General features: G+C 39.4%; 1 protein-coding gene across 4 annotated transcripts in view; it reads right to left on the bottom strand.

The window, feature by feature from the left end:
- cdc42se2 (CDC42 small effector 2) overlaps positions 1-20,129 on the bottom strand; it is a 35,947-nt gene continuing 15,818 nt past the window's right edge. For 2 of the 4 annotated variants that reach the window (XM_039675354.2, XM_039675355.2), the window contains exons 2-5: positions 14,485-14,725; positions 6,408-6,509; positions 4,374-4,493; positions 1-4,097 (exon numbers count right to left, since the gene is read on the bottom strand). In XM_039675354.2, coding sequence (XP_039531288.1) covers positions 4,392-4,493; positions 6,408-6,509; positions 14,485-14,538 — 258 coding nt within the window. In that variant the 5' untranslated portion in view covers positions 14,539-14,725 and the 3' untranslated portion in view covers positions 1-4,097; positions 4,374-4,391. The remainder of the gene's footprint in view (positions 4,098-4,373; positions 4,494-6,407; positions 6,510-14,484; positions 14,726-20,129) is intronic. The other 2 variants (XM_039675356.2, XM_039675357.2) reach the window with 1 other exon arrangement.

The following is a 20,129-nucleotide window of genomic DNA, read 5'->3' as shown; positions in this document are numbered from 1 at the left end:
TTTGGATAAATTGTTTCACTTTTTGGCATTTAATATTAATAATACTATGCACCATATTAAATGCAGACATTTTATATAATACACATGATCACATTTACGTTTCTCACTCTTTAAAAATTAAAAAAAAATTGTGCAAGTAACATTGCATGTAAAAAATATTTATTTCAACAGAACACATCGGGAAATCAGTTAACATGGGTACCAAAAAAAAGAGTTTGACGCCTGATATTGACAAAGCTGAGCTTGTGTCCCTGATGCTGAAATCCATCCATGGTAAAAAAAAACAAAGGCAGAGAGTAGATTTACTGTCATGTATTGCATGTTGGTTGACAACACTTTGGCCACAGTTTAAATAACAACACAATAAAATTAAAAACTAGATGGGCTTCTCAATGTCTTTATCATCCCATCACGTATCCGCTCTGATTTCTGCCATCAGTATCACTTCAGTCCATCACACCTTCATGAGACATGAACACCGCCAATATCGGATGCAAATCAATTGTTAAACAAATTGCAGCAACAACTTACAGCAGAAATTCAGTTTACATTAAAAAAAAATGCTTGTCTTTCCTCACCAAGGCCCCAAATGGCTGATGAGCCAAAATGGCTGATGGCTTAATTGCACACCAGAGAAAGCTCTGAGCATTTGACAAATATGTAAGATGTATTTTAAAGGTTTAAAATCAAGCAGGAGTCCAGTGAGTGTGAAAACATCTGGCGGTTTGATGCACGTCTCAAAGTCACTGGACTGACGTGAGCTTTCTGAGCCAGCAAATAAGAAAACACAACAGGAGCAGAACAGGGACAATAATTTAAGGGAGAGTTATGGCAAACAGAGTGCAGATATATATATATATATACAAACATAAAGCACTTGATAAACGACAACAGTTAACAGGGACCGACACATTTAGCATTCCATGTCAAAACCTACATGGGAATTTACTTGCATTTTATTTCAAATACATGTGACCTTGTGACTTTCTCAAAGCCAATATTTCAAGATTCTACATTTCATCCGGCAAATATATTCACAATGACACAGCAGGCCTTAAATTGCACAAAATACCAAACAACTAAAATGATTTTACCCTTTATGAAAATTCATAAATCTAACCACACTGGGTCAAAATCAATGGGACACCCAAATATACAGTTTTAACTGTTTATGTGACGATACTGGAAAATAATTACTAGGGCTGTCAAACGATTAATCACGATTAATCGCATCCAAAATAAAAGTTTGTGTTTACATAATATATGTGGGTGCACTGTGTATAATTATTTTATATATATAAATACACACACATGTATGTATATTTTTAAGAAATATTTTCATGTATATACGGATTTATATATAATTTATATTATATTTAAATATAAATATTTTATTTATAAATAATATTTTTTTCTTAAATATACATGCATGTGTTTGTATTTATATAATCTAAAATAATTATACACAGTGCACCCACATATATTATGTAAACACAAACTTTTATTTTGGATGCGATTAATCGCGATTAATCGTTTGACAGCCCTAATACATTTTTGTCTTATACTTTTACAAAGTTTACTTGTGTCATGACATTGGCAATACTGGCTTAATCAGGTTTCAGGAAACTTTAGCCAGTGTTAGGCTATACATACGGTTCACAACCGGCTGGACTGACTGGCTGAAATCATCTGAAATCCGAATTAAACTTCCTGTTTAATCCTGAAAACAGCCCAGAGATGAATCTCACAAAAACATGTCCAGGTCAAGTTCACATTCACCTCAAAATTAAAAGAATACATGACATTATTTTCATCATTTAAGCACAATTTTGTTTCTTATGCAAATCAGATTTGTTTCTATGGTAATGTGGGAGGTGACTGGATTGTGAATATGCACATTCACAGTCCTAAAAATGTTTTATGCAGAATATAATGTTGTCCTGCTTTCTATTTGGGGGACTTAATTTTAATAAGGACTTTTTCTTGATGGGTTTCATAAGATTCAACACAACATTCGATTAAAAACTGATAAATGTTGCTTTCGGACGACACTTTCTAAAAGGTAGGACGTCCCAATTAACACTGATAGCATCACTCCTGTCTCCTGAGACCTTCATCTCGGGAGCGTTTCCCGAAAGCATCGTTAGCCAACTATGGTCGCAAGTTCCATCGTTATCAGCATAGTTCAACGAGTCGGTGTTTCCCGAAACCATCGTTCCAATGGACATTCGCAAAGTTGTGTGGTTTGAACGTCAGCTCTCGACCTGTGGTTAGAGGCATCGTTTCTATATTGCATCACATTTGGACGTAATAAATCCTTATCTTGAGCAAAATAAGCAAGCTGACATTCATACAACCGGTGCCGTTTATTTAGAATACATACAAATGTCATTTACGTCTTTTAGTTTTTCAAAAGATTTAAAGTAACGTGTTTGAAGAGTGCGCATGTGCGAAAGTGCTCCATTATGTAAGAACGAGCCAAATATTGAGTCTGGTAATAAAGCTAAATAACTGAGAATAATTAGAAATAGTCCTTAGATGACATGTCTGTAATTTATATGAACAAATCTAGCGGTAATTGGATCTCAAACAGTTTCATTAAAAGTAGTTATTACTCCACATCTGAAACCAACGTGGCTGAAGGATACTTAGTGGGTTTCGGGAAACATTCGCGACTAGCTAGTTGATTTCTCCAACGATACATCTTACTATGGTAGTGAAGCAGCGAGATACATCGTTGTACGGGAAACGCACCCCTGAACGATTTCTGAAATCAGAATTTATGTATCCTTCATTACTTTTAATATCCCACAATCCTGTGCTTATCATTCTGCGGCAGTTGAGCTAAAAAATAAAGATGGCGTCTAAAAAGGGTTGCGTTAGGTGTTCAGTTTGTGTGTAAATGTACGTCTTTGACCACTTCTGCTGTCATTTCTACTGAGAAATTACCATTATAGTTATTAAATATTATCTTTGTTTTCACCAAAGCTCTCTATTTTTCTGTAGATCATTAAACCGTGACTTTGCAATATGAAGGCCTTTCAGAATATAAGGTACCAATGTGATATTTCCATAATACTTCGGTTGGATCCAGCGGACGAGCCAGTGATCAAACATGCGTTTGCTCACCAACATATTGCATTCCCCCAAAAACTCACAAAAGCATTGCAACATAGATTTTGCTCAAATCTCATATCATAACCAGCTTTGAATCCAACTCAAAGTTTCTTGGGAAAAAAATGCAAAACATTTGCGAGCGAACGCAAAAGCATTGAAATAAAGGTTTGTTTTCCTCCCATTTGACATGTTTTCCATCACTCGGCCCCCTCAGGGTCTTTTACACACAGAAACAGGATCTCATTGTGCATCTCAAAGGTTTAATCATGATCTACTGTACCATCTTCAATCGGGCCGCTGCGGCCGCTGATGTTTCCTGAGCGAGGTCAATTTCACCTCATATGTCTTGTGACCTTATCTATTGAGTAACTGCAGATATATCAATAAAGAGCACTAGAACTAAAATAGCTTTTTATCCATTTGATCTGATTCTGAACACTATCCATAGCTCTACATCAAGTTTGGGACGGTAACATGGACACAGCAGAAAAGCCACTCATGACTTTCAACATCAGTTCTTATGTGAACAGAAAAAAACAAGAAATGCAAACTGGAACATTGTAAACAGCAAAGTAACAATCACATGTCCTTACGAATGGCATTTGTTGAGCTCGTGTTCAAACACAAGCGCTTCTTGACGGGTCAGTTTTGTCATACGAACATTGCTGTCGGCTGGCTCCGCGCTGAGGATTAATCCACACACAAACAGCAGTCTTTACACGAGCAAACAGAACAGAACCGACCCAAAGCGACTGTTCGGACTGGTTCCAGACCCACAGATGTGTGTGATGAGAAAGCAAGGGTTTACAGCAGAGCACAGATGGAAGCAGGACTGGCACTGGTAGGCATGCGAGCGTCCGAGATGAGGCGTGTGGCGTCCCTCTTCACCACCGTCCCTGTGTTTGCTGGGTAATGAGGTGAGGAGTGGCCGTCGAGGACACATGGAGAGAAGTAAGAGCAGGAATCACTCATCACTGAACCTGATTAAGAGATATCACACACACCGGCATCAGAGGATTACAGTGAACTGGGTCTGCAGGGATGTGGGGTTTTTGTCACGTCACTGTTATTCTTGTTTTGGTGATAGAGCTCTAACACTCCTTCTGTCTTGTTGTGTAAGTGTGCGGTTACAGTCACATACATAGATTTCAGATCAAAAACACCCCATAATCTGCAACAAGGGGCTTATAATATTCAATCAAATATGATGTTCCTGTAGACCACAAACAGTCCAAAGTAAAGAGTGTTTAACTCACCCCTGCCAGCAACACGCATTATCCTGCTTTTGTATCCACCAGCTGCATCTGCACGTTCACAGACATGGCCTCTCCTTCATACCCTCCTTTAGACTGCATCTGGTTCTGGATTGAGTTCACCTGGACACAGGATTAAAGCAAAACCAACTCAGACTAGCTTAGAGCCAATCATTACGACGCTAGGGCAGAGTCTGAGACACTCGTTTCCACCTGCTCATTCAGTGGATTACATAATGAAGGTATATTTCGGATATAACCTAGACCAGGGGTGTCCAATCCTGATACTGATATGCAGGTCCATTGATACATCATCAAATACATAATTATATTATTAAAAAGATGATAAAAATGCCTTAAAAAATGTCAATATTTGTACAACTGAGTTAATTGACTATTAACTAAACTTTAATTCTGTTTTTTGGCCAAATGCATCCTGAATTTTTCGTTTCAGTGCATCATTAGTATGAATGTACTGTAAAATGTGCTTTATGTACAAACAAATTAACTGGATTCATGCAATATCAACGACAAATTACATTAAAGTAATTAAAGAAGTCATTTTTGTGGGTTATATAAAGTTTAAGAATTTTTTGAGAGTTAGATAAAGCATAAATACAGTAGATCATGAAATTACAAATGCAAGTTTCTGACGTCACACACAACCTTGTAACCAATCAGATCAACGTGTGATTGTCAACGAGTGGATCTCTGAGCTGAATGAGTGAAGGCGGGGCTCATTTGCATATTTATAGAACCGCTGTATACTAAATGAGGCAAGGGTGTCGAGATATCACACGCGAGTCCCGCGGATAAAGGAATAAGGACCTTTAATTCTACCGAACTACCCATAAAGTCAGAATTTCGAGTTTATATCACTCAATTATGAGGTTAAAAGTCAGAATCGCTAGTTTATATCACTTAATTATGAGGGAAAAAGTCAGAATCGCTAGTTTATATCACTCAATTATAAGGTAAAAAGTCAGAATTGCAAGTTTATACCACTCAGTTATGAGGAGAAAAGTCAGGATTTCGAGTTTATATCACTCAATTATGAGATAAAAAGTCAGAATTTCGAGTTTATATCACTCAATGAGATAAAAATTCAGAATCGCTAGTTTATATCACTCAATTATGAGGTAAAAAGTCAGAATTGCTAGTTTATATCACTCAATTATGAGGTAAAAAGTCAGAATCGCTACTTTATATCACTCAATTATGAGGTAAAAAGTGAGAATCACAAGTTTATATCACTCAATTATGAGGTAAAAAGTGAGAATCACAAGTTTATATCACTCAATTATGAGATAAAAAGTCAGAATTTCGAGTTTATATCACTCAATTATGAGGTAAAAAGTCAGAATCGCTAGTTTATATCACTCAATTATGAGATAAAAAGTCAATTTCGAGTTTATATCACTCAATTATGAGAAAAAGTCAGAATCGCTAGTTTATATCACTCAATTATGAGGTAAAAAGTCAGAATCGCTAGTTTATATCACTCAATTATGAGGTAAAAAGTCAGAATTGCTAGTTTATATCACTCAATTATGAGGTAAAAAGTCAGAATCGCCAGTTTATATCACTCAATTATGAGGTAAAAAATTCAGAATTGCTAGTTTATATCACTGATTTAAGAGATAAAAATTCAGAATTGCTAGTTTATATCACTCAGTTATGAGGTAAAATGTCAGAATCGCTAGTTTATATCACTGAATTAAGAGATAAAAAGTCAGAATAGTGAGTTTATATCACTCAATTATGAAGTAAAAAGTCAGAATTGCAAGATGTAAACTCACAACTGCGAGAAATTGTGAGATAAAAGTCGCAATTACCTTTTAATTTTTATTTTCTGTGGCAGAAACAAGCTTCCATAGGTTTGCTCCCCCTGCAGTGCATCTTACGTCCCCACTTTCTAACTGTTATTTCCATATGGAGACCATTAAAACATCCATGTACTTCAGAAAGAGCAAAGCAAAAGGGAACTACACAAGACTTGCAGTGTTGATCACTAGATGAAATTGTCTCTGTACTTACAGAGTTCATGCCACTGAAGATATCTCCAGATCCTACGTGGGCCGTGTGTACAAAATTGGTTGGTTCACCGATCATACTCCGATCTATACGTCTCCGCCTCTTCTGCAGAGTGAAAAACAACACACAGACAAGCACAGGCAAGATTACATTAACCATGTTTGTATGTTACTCAATTAAATCCTAAATTAATCAGTTTATAAACTGTTAGATTCATAAGGATCACATTTATAATCAGGGCTTAGCCATCATTTCATAAGTGAGGGGGACAGAAATGTCAATAAGGCTTTTTTTTATCACAGAATAAGGCAGAAAGTTGAATAAAATATATGAAAATATACAGTTTGTTATATACTGTAATAAAGAATATGTCAATTAGCACTGCATTCATATATGAAAATACCCAGAGATGGCTTGAAAAACATATATTGTCAAATTGTTGTCACATTTCTCCTTCCTTTGTCCATATAAGGGATTTTCCGGGAACATCATAAGTTATTACTTGGACTTTCTAAAATGAAATGCTTCCAGTATGAATGAAAATTACATTACACTAGCGTTGCTCCGTATTTACGTCTTATAAAAAAAAGCATATTCTGCATATTCTACGTCCATGTTTTGGGAGTCTTTATTAACTTTTTTAAGCTTGAAAGTTTTGGTGCCAAGGACTTTCATTGGAGGGAAAGAAATCTCTAAGATTTAATCAAACTATCTTAATTTGTGTTTTGAAAATCAATGAACTTTGTGGATTTTGGAACAACAAATTTAGATTTTTAGTTGAACTAACCCTTTAAGGTAAACATGAAATGTTCATTCTACTCTTTTTTTTCCCTCTGTAATCGGACACATTTCAGACTGAGACTGGATATATAACAATATTTTTCTTTATTTATAGGTTTTGTGTATGATGCTGATAATCCGGGACTGATATAGATGCTGGTCCTGTATGCAGGTTTCAGGGCTCATCACAGGACAGATGACAGCTCGTAATTGGGACATATCATCTTTGCTCCGGGGGAAATGTGACCTAATTTAATAAGCACCCATCTTCTTAAATTACACACGGATTTAAGATGAACCGCCTTTATATATTAAGTTCAGCAGAAAACCTTTGCACTAATGTTACTCATTTGTGTAAAGCAATCCTGAGAAGAACTCATTACAGTAAAACTATTAGGAAAGGGAATAGAGAACTGAAACTGAATCAAAAAGGCGTTTTGGATTTATAAACTAATTTGGGTTTATATCATTGAATGAGGGCTTGGATTTAAATCCTTTTTATGATGTTTTTTGTTTTGTTATTTTGTCTCTGACATTTCAAGTGGTGTTTTTGAGTTTGGAAATAAAATGTATTGGTGAATGTTAAATGCTGTAAAGAGATGTTGGTCACATGACAACCAATCAGATGACTTAATGTTCCACCTGTTGCTGAGTTTGTTTTGTTGCTCTACCCGAGGACGGCATGGGCCAAAACGCGTTAGAGAGTTTAAAAAAAAAGTTTTTGCATGTAGCCATCTGATGATAATAAAGGCCTTTAATTTTAAATAGTGCCATGGTCATCCTATAGTTTTATTTAGCGCTTTTTGCACTGGAAGAACCTTTTCTTAGTAGTTCCTAGAAGTATTGGTGGAAGTACCCGTTTTCTGGCATGTTCGTGTTCGCACCGCAGGAACTAGTAACCATTTTAGTTCTAGGAACTCCTTTTGGAGGAACTAATTTCGCTCCTACTTCAGTCGGTCCAGTCTCGCGTAGGTCTGGACTCTATCGCAGCTTTTCTTGTCCAAGGACTGCCCAAGAGGACGTTTGACTGACATGTAACACAACCAATCACAGTTTGTTTTGTTCCGCTTCATGTTTAAAGGACAACTCCGGCGCAAAATGAACCTTTGGTCTAATTACACATTGCTACCTAGTCAACCGTTATCTGAGATTTGTTTTCATGATTGCCGAATGTAAATAGTTTTATCTCTAAAAACAGTTTGGCCTATAACGTTAGTATAATGCTAGTATATAGGGCATAGAGTAATGACAAATAAAAATCGCTTGTTATTACCACTAACAAGGCTCAAAATAGCCCCACACCAACACGACAGCATAACAAGGGTCCCTACATTCAAACCGAAGCATTGAGAACTTTGTCAGTGTCCAAACAGTTTAATAAGAAGATATTTTATACACACAGTCAACTTCGCGAATACAGGAAGAAGCCATCTTTGAAAAATAGTCTCTACCAGTCGATCTACGAGCGCCGATCCAAGTGCGCTGAACTGTGCAGAATCTTATATGGTCCATTGTTTCCAGAAGAAACACAAGCACAAACCGTTTACTTCTCTTCAATATGTACACGTAGCCTACTGTTCGCGCTCACTTTATCACCTTATTCACATCTCACCAGCGCACTTGGATCGGTGTCGTAGATCGACTGGTCGAGACTATTTTTCCAAGATGGCTTCTTCCTGTATTCGCGAAGTTGACTGTGTGTATAAAATATCTGCTTATTAAACTGTTTGGACACTGACAAAGTTCTCAATGCTTCGGTTTGAATGTAGGGACCCTTGTTATGCTGTCATGTTAGTGTGGGGCTATTTTGAGCCTTTTTAGTGGTAATAACAAGCGATTTTTATTTGTCATTACTCTATGCCCTAGTCAGTGACACAGAACAAGCATATTCTTCTAAAATAATTCAGTATTTTCAGCTCCAGAATCATGAATATTGTTATTCTGGTGTCTCTATTGTCCTGTGCTTTGGGTTTCCAGTACCAAGTCCATCCTATTCGTTTACACACACAATGTAACACCAATTTAATCAACAGTTAACTTTTTGTTAACCTTTGTGATAGATTTTTAAACTATTCTAAACACTAAACTTCCCTTTTTCAGGCCTAAACAGGCTTTTTACACAATCTTAAAAACCTAAAGTTCGCTTTTTTTCTATTTGTGTAATGACAACTTACTATTAAAGTGCTGATGATGGAAAATGGAAACTATCAAAAATGTACTGTCTGCATTGTGTCACGATACTGAGAAATCCCCTGAACTCTTAAAACTTTCCGCTTCTTTTTGATTCGAGATAGTTTTGCTTATGCCAGTGTGGTCAATGTTTTGACCACATAATGTTTCATTTTAATTTCATAACTGTATCTTTCCTGAAAGTGTCAGACTTCTACCGTGTGAGGTATGCCGGGAAACTGCAGGATGTAGTTATTAGAGAATCTTACAGTTTATATCAGTATTAAAATACAGTAGAAAATATGGGCATGGATTTCATTCAGTGCTCAGACAAATTCACAAGTCTCAGAAATTCCTTGTGTGCTTTAGTCTTAAAAGGCCAAAGGTCTCAAATCTCTTGTACCGATACAGAAATTCAGTCAAACCAAACACAATTCAACGTACTGTTTAAGAGTTCAGAAAAATATCACCAAACAAAAAATTACTCCTTACGGTTACATTTTCAGTTACAGTAGATTCTTATTGACCTTCATTTACTGAAACTGCCCTCCTTACTACATTTCATGCTGGTCAGCCTTTATTCATTAACGTGCAACAATACAAACACCTTGAATAACAACATCCACACATTCCTTAAGAGGGTCAAAGAGAGGGCATCAATGAATAATTAACACAGGCTTCAATCAGGAAGTTGTTGATGTGCTGTTGATATGCATATCAGTGTATTGTTTGATCAACTTTTTGACAATCACAAGCGATTAATCATTTACAACTTCTATTTCAAGTTGTATTGGAAGGATTTTTTAATGCTTACATCAAGAAAACGAATGAATCGATATGTAGCCTTTTGCTTACTAGTTCAGATCTTCAAAATAACGGACTACACAAGCATTACTGACCAATAAACTCCATATGGGCCAATCAAATTTACAATTTTTGCAAACCCGTCTTACAAACTATACCCAGGCCAACAATGTGAAACTAGATTTCCTCAAGCTGATCTCATCAGTAAATCCTTCTTTGGTTATGTGATGTCACGGTATGCCTGTTGGGGCTGAAGTGTTTGTTGTTTTAAATCTTGTCTGCTTTATTGACCGAGCAGAGAGAGACTAGTTCTGACATAATATGTTGTGACATCTGATGTCTCACAGGGTGTGTGATGATTCAAAAGGGCTGGAGCAGAAACATTGACATCAACATAGACTCAAGCCAAGGATAAGAGACTTGCACACTCTCGCAGACTCGCACACTCTCACACACTCTCACACTAGCAGACTCTCACACTCTCACAAACTCTCACACTCTCAGCCGTGCACACTCTCAGACTCTCACACACTCTTGCACACTCACACTCTCACTCTCACATTGACATCAACATACATGTAGACTCAAGCCAAAAATAAGAGACTCCTCTCACACTCTCACAGATTCACTCTCACACATCACACTAGCAGACTTTCACACTCTTGCAAACTCTGACACTCTCAGCCGCGCACACTCTCACAGACTCGCGCAAGCAGACTCTCACACTTTTACACTCTCACACACGCTCACACTCACTCTCGCACTCTCAGACTCGCACTCTCAGACTCGCACACTCTCACACTCTCACGCCAGCAGAATCTCACACTCTCGCAAACTCACACTCGCAAACTCTCACAAACTCTCACTCTCGCACACTCTCACACACTCTCACACTAGCAGACTCTCACACTCTCGCAAACTCTCACACTCTCAGCCGTGCACACTCTCAGACTCTCACACAAGCAGACTCTCACACACTCTTGCACACTCACACTCTCACTCTCACATTGACATCAACATAGACTCAAGCCAAGGACAAGAGACTCCTCTCACAGATTCACACTCTCGCAGACTCGCACACTCTCACACCAGCAGACTCTCACACTCTCACACCAGCAGACTCTCACACTCTCACACCAGCAGACTCTCACACTCTCACACCAGCAGACTCTCACACTCTCACACCAGCAGACTCGCACACTCTCACACCAGCAGACTCTCACACTCTCGCACACTCACACTCTCACTCTCGCACACTCTCACACACGCTCACACTCACTCTCGGACACTCTCACACTCTCAGACTTGCACACTCTCGCAGACTCTCACACTCTCACACCAGCAGAATCTCACACTCTCGCAAACTCTCACACTCGCAAAATCTCACACTCTCACTCTTGCATACTCTCAGACTCACACACTCTCACTCTCGCAAACTCTCACACTCGCAAACTCTCACACTCTCAGACTCGCACATTCTCAGACTCGCACACTCTCACACAATCACACCAGCAGACTCTCACACTCTTTCAAAATTCTCACACTCGCAAACTCTCACACTCTCAGACTCGCACACTCAGACTCGCACTCGCACACACTCTCACACCAGCAGACTCTCACACTCTCGCAAACTCTCACACTCTCAGACTCGCACACTCTCAGACTCGCACTCTCACACCAGCAGACTCTCACACTCTCGCAAACTCTCACACTCTCAGACTCTCAGACTCGCACACTCTCAGACTCGCACTCTCACACCAGCAGACTCTCACACTCGCAAACTCTCACACTCTCAGACTCTCACACTCTCAGACTCGCACATTCTCAGACTCGCACACTCTCACACTAGCAGACTCTCACACTCTCGCAAACTCTCACACTCGCAAACTCTCACACTCTCACTCTCGCAAACTCGCACACTCGCAAACTCTCACACTCTCAGACTCGCACATTCTCAGACTCGCACACTCTCACACTAGTCGACTCTCACACTCTCTCACACTCTCACTCTCGCAAACTCTCACACTCGCAAACTCTCACACTCGCAAACTCTCACACTCTCAGACTCGCACACTCTCACACAATCACACCAGCAGACTCTCACACTCTTGCAAATTCTCACACTCGCAAACTCTCACACTCTCAGACTCGCACACTCTCAGACTCGCACTCTCACACACTCTCACACCAGCAGACTCTCACACTCTCGCAAACTCTCACACTCTCACACTCTCAGACTTGCACTCTCACACCAGCAGACTCTCACACTCGCAAACTCTCACACTCTCAGACTCGCACACTCTCACACACTCTCACACTAGCAGACTTTCACACTCTCGCAAACTCTGACACTCTCAGCCGCGCACACTCTCAGATTCTCACACAAGCAGACTCTCACACACTCTCGCACACTCACACTCTCGCACACTCTCACACACGCTCACACTCACTCTCGCACACTCTCACACTCTCAGACTTGCACACTCTCGCAGACTCGCACACTCTCACACCAGCAAAATCTCACTCTCGCAAACTCTCACACTCACACTCTCACAAACTCTTGCACTCTCACAAACTCTCACACTCTCACACTCTCAGACTCGCACACTCTCAGACTCTCACACAAGCAGACTCTCACACACTCTTACTCTCGCACACTCACACTCTCAGACTCGCACACTCTCAGACTCTCACACAAGCAGACACTCTTACTCTCGCACACTTACACTCTCACTCTCACACTTGCAGTCTCACACTTCTCAACAAGCAGACTCTCACACACTCTCACACTCTCGCACACTCTCACTCTCGCACACTCTCACTGTCGCACACTCTCACTCTCGTACACTCTCACTCTCACACACTCTAACACTCTCAGACCCGCACACTCTCAAACTCTCACTCCCGCACACTCTCACACACTCTCACTCTCGCAGACTCGCACACTCTCACAGATTCACACACAAGCAGACTCTCACACTCTCACACTAGCAGATTCTCACTCTCTCACACTCTCACACTAGTACTTTCTCACACTCTCACTCTCGCACACTCACACACTCTCACATCTCTCAGACTCGCACACTCTCACACTAGCAGATTCTCACACTCTCGCAATTTTGCACACTCTCACTCTCACACACTCTCGCAGACTCACACACTGTCACTCTCGCACTATCGCACATTCTCACACTAGCAGACTCGCACACTCTCACACTAGCAGATTCTCACACTCTCTCACACTCTCACACTAGTACTTTCTCACACTCTCACTCTCGCACACTCACACACTCTCACATCTCTCAGACTCGCACACTCTCACACTAGCATACTCTCACACTCTCACAATTTTGCACACTCTCACTCTCACACACTCTCGCAGACTCACACACTGTCACTCTCGCACTATCGCACACTCTCACACTAGCAGACTCTCACACTCTCGCACACTCTCACACTAGGAGACTCTCACACTAGTGGACTCTCGCACACTCTCACTCTCGCCGACTCACGCACTCTTACAAGTCAAAATGTTAAAAAAAAATATATATGTGATTTGAAAGAAGACTATTCTGCTCACCAAGGCTAAAAATATTGTGTCAGATTGTGAAATATCATTACAGTTCAAAAGTTTTGATCCTTGAGAATGACACTGAAGACTGGAGTAATGAAGCTGAAAATTCAGGTTTGATCGCAGGAATAAATTAAATAGAAAAAAGACATTTTAAATTTAAAATTTAAATAGAAAAAATGACATTTTAAATTGTAATAATATTTCACATCATTACTATTTACACTGTATTTTTTTATTAAATAGATGCAGCCTTGGTGAGCAGAAGAGACTTCTTTTAAAAACATGCATAGTTATTTCAAACATTTGATCGGTAGTGTATTTTTTTTGCATATTTTAAATAATTTTAGCCAGAGAGAAAGGAAAAAGGAACCCACTTTATATATGTATATCTTTAAGTACGTATACAGAACATTTGGTACAATATACTTATCGTTTATGTAGTTACATTGTACTTTCCTTTAAATACCTGCATGTAATTGCATGGTTGGTGTTACCAAATCTCAAACCTAGGGCTAACCCTTACCGTATCACAACCTAGAACCCAATAGCTAAAGAAACCTATTATAAAGTGGGACTGAAAATGGTCATGAAAAAAACAATATTATGAATGTTTATGGTTGAAGATACCTAGACTAATATTATAAGTGGATTTGACAGATGATAAAGAAAGCGAGAGAACTTTTAACTGAACAGGAACTGGGATAAGGGTTTGGGTTTGTTATAGAGGCTGGAGGTGATGCTTGTTCCTCTTACCGGCTGCGGCTGCTCGGCGATACAGCAGTTGAAGCACAACCAGAATTCACTCATGACTGGCAGACGGTGCTAAAGTGCCGATGTGCCCGTGGGCCGGAGGGGGTCTGGGGTCCTGGACCGGGTCCCACGCCTCAGAGGTCCAGTCTGGGGTGACGGAGGAGCTATTCAGCCTGAGCTCAGGGTCCTGGGACAGGGGAGCAGAAGATCCACACGACTCAGGCCACTTCACAAACACTCAGACCTGCAGGACATAAGCATCTGTCAGATCATTTACTCCAGCGCTTCACACGCTCTGCCGCGGCATTTACTTCAAATAAACAAATGGGGCTGCAAAATTAATTCACATATAACTGAAATAGCAAGATTATGTAATCAAAAGCTGTGAGTATATAAATATGAGTATATCAGGGCCTTAAATACTGGTTCTCGCAAACATCTCTGGTTCAATTCATTTACATTTGCATAATTGTCAACATTTTAGTGGACAGACTTTTACAGCATTTCACCAGTATTCTGCCAAAATAAAAGTTTGAAGGTTTGAATGTTGGAAAGTGAATAATTTTTTTCAACATAAAATTGGCTTTGTAAATTAGTGTTAGGTTCTTGTAAAGGGTGAACACACGAGTGAACATCCTTAAAAGTTGAGTGTAGTCTTTTCTGCAGTTGCAATATGACAAATTTTTATATGGAATTAAATGAAATGTCATATAGCAGTTCAAAACGCAAAGGAAATGTACGACAAGTCGTGCAGCAAATCATTTTTAAATTAAAAACAATCCAAATAAAACCCTTGCTAAAACAAGATTAGATGTTTTATCTGTGTGCTTGCACGTCATGTAACATCAACCGACATCAAGTTACTGACACAAGTGAAATTACGCAAATTAAATTAATTTTCATTTAAAATCTCAGGGGAACTTCAAGTGTATTTTGACATATTTGACAAGCCCTCAGATTTACATGCGGGTTAGGGGTTGGGGATGATTGCATCAACCTTTTAAATACAGTATTTAGCATATTTATATAAATCCGGACCGCTTTCTCAAGCCAAATCAGATGCCAACAGAAGAGGGGACAAAATACTGTGCAACAAGGCCAAAGAGTTGATTCTTGACAGCATGTCCACAGACAGACAACAGGGACAAAAGGGAAGTATAGTCTAGGACAAACATGACTTGAATAGAAACCATAAATATGTGGCTGCAGGAACGAATGGCTCTTTATTTGTGTGTGCAGTATTCTTTTGAATCACACAAAGTTGTACACTATGTATAAATATATATTTGTACTTCTCATGAACATATGAATATATTCTTTCCTGTTTACTGTCAATAGATGTTTATTCTTCTAATGTATATTTTTGCTCCCATTCCAATACAACACTGTATATGCCAACCATAAAAAATTGGGTTCCACAACTTGGTTTAATAGCAATATTTCAGTAAATGAAAACAATTTAGGTACAAATATAGTTTTAAAAGACATGGAATCTACACTGTGACACTATACTATATGCTTTCATTTTAAAGAAAAGAACATACTGTCTAATATTTCCTTCTGTGTTTCATGGAAGAAAGAAAATCATGCAGGTTTGAAACAACATGATCATTTTTGGGTCTACTATAGTTAAACATCACTCTATTATTTTTTTTAAATAAATATACGTTTCATGTGCTGGGATATCATGGGTCATTGGTGAACGTGGAACACTTTGAAATATATAATAGCCTATATATATATATATATATATATAAAGAGAAATATTAAGCCAATAACACCAATATGCACTTTTAGACATGCAGGCTGTTCACTTTAAATGGATAATTAAAAAAAAAGTATTTGGATGCTTAGATCACTTAAAATGTCAAATATCAAACCAAATGTCATCTGATAGCAAATGACAAGAGTTGACAAGACTCTTAATCAATGGATGTGAAGGTGATTTTATCGCATTAACTATGGACATGTCTCACAACAACATAGTGTCCAAATATTTTGTCTTCACTACATCTTTTGTCATTTATAATCCAACAAACTTCCTTTTGTGAACTGCTTTGCTTAAAAGATGTGCAATATTTTATCATTCTTTCAAATAAACACCTCATCTATGCAGGCAACAGATACTTCTGAGGCTACTGAAAAGCCTTAACGTCTGAAGAAGACTGAAGAAAACAAGGATGAGTAAATAATAATTTCCAAACATTTTAAGGTTTCAATGAAATTTTCGTTTAGAGTTTGGAATACTTATCATTGTTCATTTTGCTGAAAGTATAGCCAAACTCCTACACACAATATAGCCTAATCCTGATTACAACCAGACATTGTGAGAGAAAACTCTGAACATCTGAAATTAGTCGCTTTAGACCTTCTGGATAATGAAGGACAGCGTGTCCTGTGGGACTGTAAGCGGCTTGTTCTAGATGATGAATTAAAGCTGAAGCTAACGGTTGTACAGCCACACCTGAAGGAAAGAGGGTTGTGGGGAAACTCAGCTGGTGGTGTGTTGCAGTCATTAGCGTCCAGAGTCCACGTCTGCGGTCATTAATCTGCCTCAAAGCACTCAGAAGCTGCTTGGGGGGAATTTAAACAGGCCATGTAAACTCAACTCACCTCTTCACATATTTTAGCTTCTGTGATCAGGTTGTTATAACTGTCATCATGTGTTGCGTGCAGTAGTCTTCAAAGATGAGATGTATGACGCAAAATGGACAATAAAAAGCGCTTTGTTGTGTTCATGATTGCGTAATGATGTACTGTAATGTGTGTGAGGACGGAAGTGAATGGGTAAACAACAAGTTCGCTACTCCTGTGTCATTACTTCATTGCTTACTAACTCCTGACAGATGCCACAAACTTTTAATAAACACACAGAACATTAAACACTGCAGAACACCGAACTGAGGAAACTGAGGGCTTAAATACACTGGAAATGAGCATTAACAGGGAGCACTAACCAGAAACCATAGTAACAAACACTGAACCATAACTGAATGAAAGTCAAAACTGACTTAGCAACTAAGGCTATGTTTACACGGAAACGATCTGAAGAGTAAATCCAAAAGTGGCGTTGCGTTTTGACTTTTTATTCTGCGTCTAGACGAGTGTAATGGTTGGGAAATCTGCGTGTGTATATAGTGACGCAAAAGTGTGTAAATTTCGATGTAGTATGCACTCCAGGCAGCTAGGTGGCAATGTGAAGCACTGCCACACAATAACACTAACGCCGCCTTCACACTGGCAGTTGAAATCAGCTCCGATGCGGCTGCGAAACGACCGGAAGTCATTAATTTCCTATGGAGATTCACAGACCGCATGCGAATGGGTCCGAAACGGGTCCGACCGAGTGCGGTGCGAAGAAAACCGTGTCCGTTGGTCATCCGGATGCGTTCAAAAATTTGAACTCGTGCGAAAAGCTACGGACGGTTCCTATCCGACAATTCCAGTTGAGCGTTGCTATGGTACTGACGACCAAACCTGAATTATTAACTTTTAATAAAATAAATAATGATTTTATAACGATAAGTTGTCATGTCATTTTTTATTTTCATGACTTTCTAACGTTTATAAGGGCAGTTAATACAATTAAATTGAAGGTAGATATTGAACTATTGACCACTATATCACATTTTTTTAGCCGACCTGACATGTCAACGTCCTCAGCAACTTTCCTCACGCAGCGTAACCCTCATCAGAGAGATCATACAGAACGGACAGAATCAAACTTTAATCTCTCCGCCATTTTTGTTCTACCCGCGTCCGACGCTTTTCACTGTGTAGTACGACATCTGTTGGGAACGTCTTGCGTATTACGGAGCTGATTTCAACTGCCAGTGTGAAGGCCGCGTAAGTCCGCGTGCCTGCGTACAACCTTCAAAGCGCCTTCTCTGATCAGTAATACTATCTGAGAATATTTCGTACAACTGCAGAAAAGACTCTTGTATGTTAAACAGAGCTGCTAGGGCAACTTGAAGGTCCGACGTATGGAAATAATCCGACATGTTGGTCGTTATTTTCCTGTACTGGCGCATGCCTGTGACGTAAACGCGTACGCGACGAGAGCCACCAGGAGCAGATTCGCATTTTTGCCATTTAGACGGGAACGCGGCGGTGGAGCGTTTTTAAGATTTCCACTCTGGAGGGTGGTTTCATTTTTTTGCGTTTTCAAGCCCCAAAAACGCCGTCGACGTGTAAACGAAAGGCACATCCGAAAAAATATTTTTACGCTTTCACCCGAAATCGTTCTCATGTAAACAGCCTAAACAGAACATGATTGTAACTATAATACTTAAAAATAGTCTTTTGACATATTAATGTTGCGCTTTAGGCATTTTGCTTGTTACCCAGCAAAAGTGTCTTCCAAATGAATTGTCTGGATAGAACACCAAAAATGCTGGTTATGCATGCTTTACTTTTGTTTGAAAGTGTGCTATTCATGTGATTGTAGGCAAGGTGGTGGACACATGCTGGCACATCCGGTGCTGAGAACACTTAGTGCTCAAATACATGAGCCAAATGTGTATGGAAATGAACCTTGAAACAGAGCTGGTCTCTGTGCAGCATCTTCCGTTGCTAAAATTATCTGTGTATTTTAATACACTTTCATTCCTTTATTGATGTGACAGTGTCTGGTTTCTCTGCAGTCTCCATTCATCTTGGAGTAATGAAGAAAAGATCTAACAGTTGACAGGATGTGATTTCAAACTGAACTATATCCGCCACATGCTGCCTTGAACTAAATCAACTTTACACACACATTAGAAATTAGAATTAGAAGATGATTAAATTTTAAACGTATGTTTGCTACAGTTAAATTGACTCAAGTTAATTTAGTCAACCTTTTGGGAACATATTACCTTCAAGCTAAAAGACAAGGGCTAAAACAAACACAACTCCAATTTTGATTAACTCTTTCTGCAGAAAAAAAAGACACCTTGAGCTCAACCAATCAGCTAATAAATGTGAACTCTACCATATAAAGGAGGGATTGTACTATTATTGAGCAAAAAATAGTAAATACATGAAACCACCGCAAAAGCATCTCCATTTCCCCCTGTAGGAAAGGCTGAAGGTTTCCAGGGAAGAACTCCACTTTACCGGGCAGGATGACAGAATGGGATGCTCACAGAAAACTCTCCATTAGTGGTGAGCCACAATGAGAGGCAGAGGCGGGCCCATTGAAAGAGACTGTCAGTGCAAGAAAGCCCTCTGTGTGAGGGGTCAGAGGAAGACCTGTTCCCAGGGTGTCTATCACACAATGGCAGAAATGTGTCAGCCCAGCCGCCATACCATAGTACTATACCGTACCATCCATACCAAACCATAGCAAACTATATAGCAAACCATAACAAAGCAAACCACACCATACAAAACTATACCATAGCAAAACAAATGGTAAATGGTAAATAGCTTTTTACTGCCTCAAATTCACCCATTCATACACCAACGGCGGTGTCAGCCATGCAAGGCGCCTTCCAGCTCGTCGGAAGCAGCTGGGGTTAGGTGTCTTGCTCATGGACACCTCAACACTTGGTCAGGTGGAACCGGGGATTGAACCACCAATCTTCCAGTTTGTAGACAACCTGCATGAACCACTGAGCTACTGTCACCCCTGGATACCAAACCATACCATACCAAACCATACCATA

This window comes from Pimephales promelas, chromosome 23 (assembly GCF_988280905.1).
Source record: "Pimephales promelas chromosome 23, fPimPro1.hap1.1, whole genome shotgun sequence".
NCBI classification, from domain to species: domain Eukaryota; kingdom Metazoa; phylum Chordata; class Actinopteri; order Cypriniformes; family Leuciscidae; genus Pimephales; species Pimephales promelas.
Note: the sequence above shows the minus strand (reverse complement) of the source record. Positions and strands in the feature narration are given on the sequence as shown.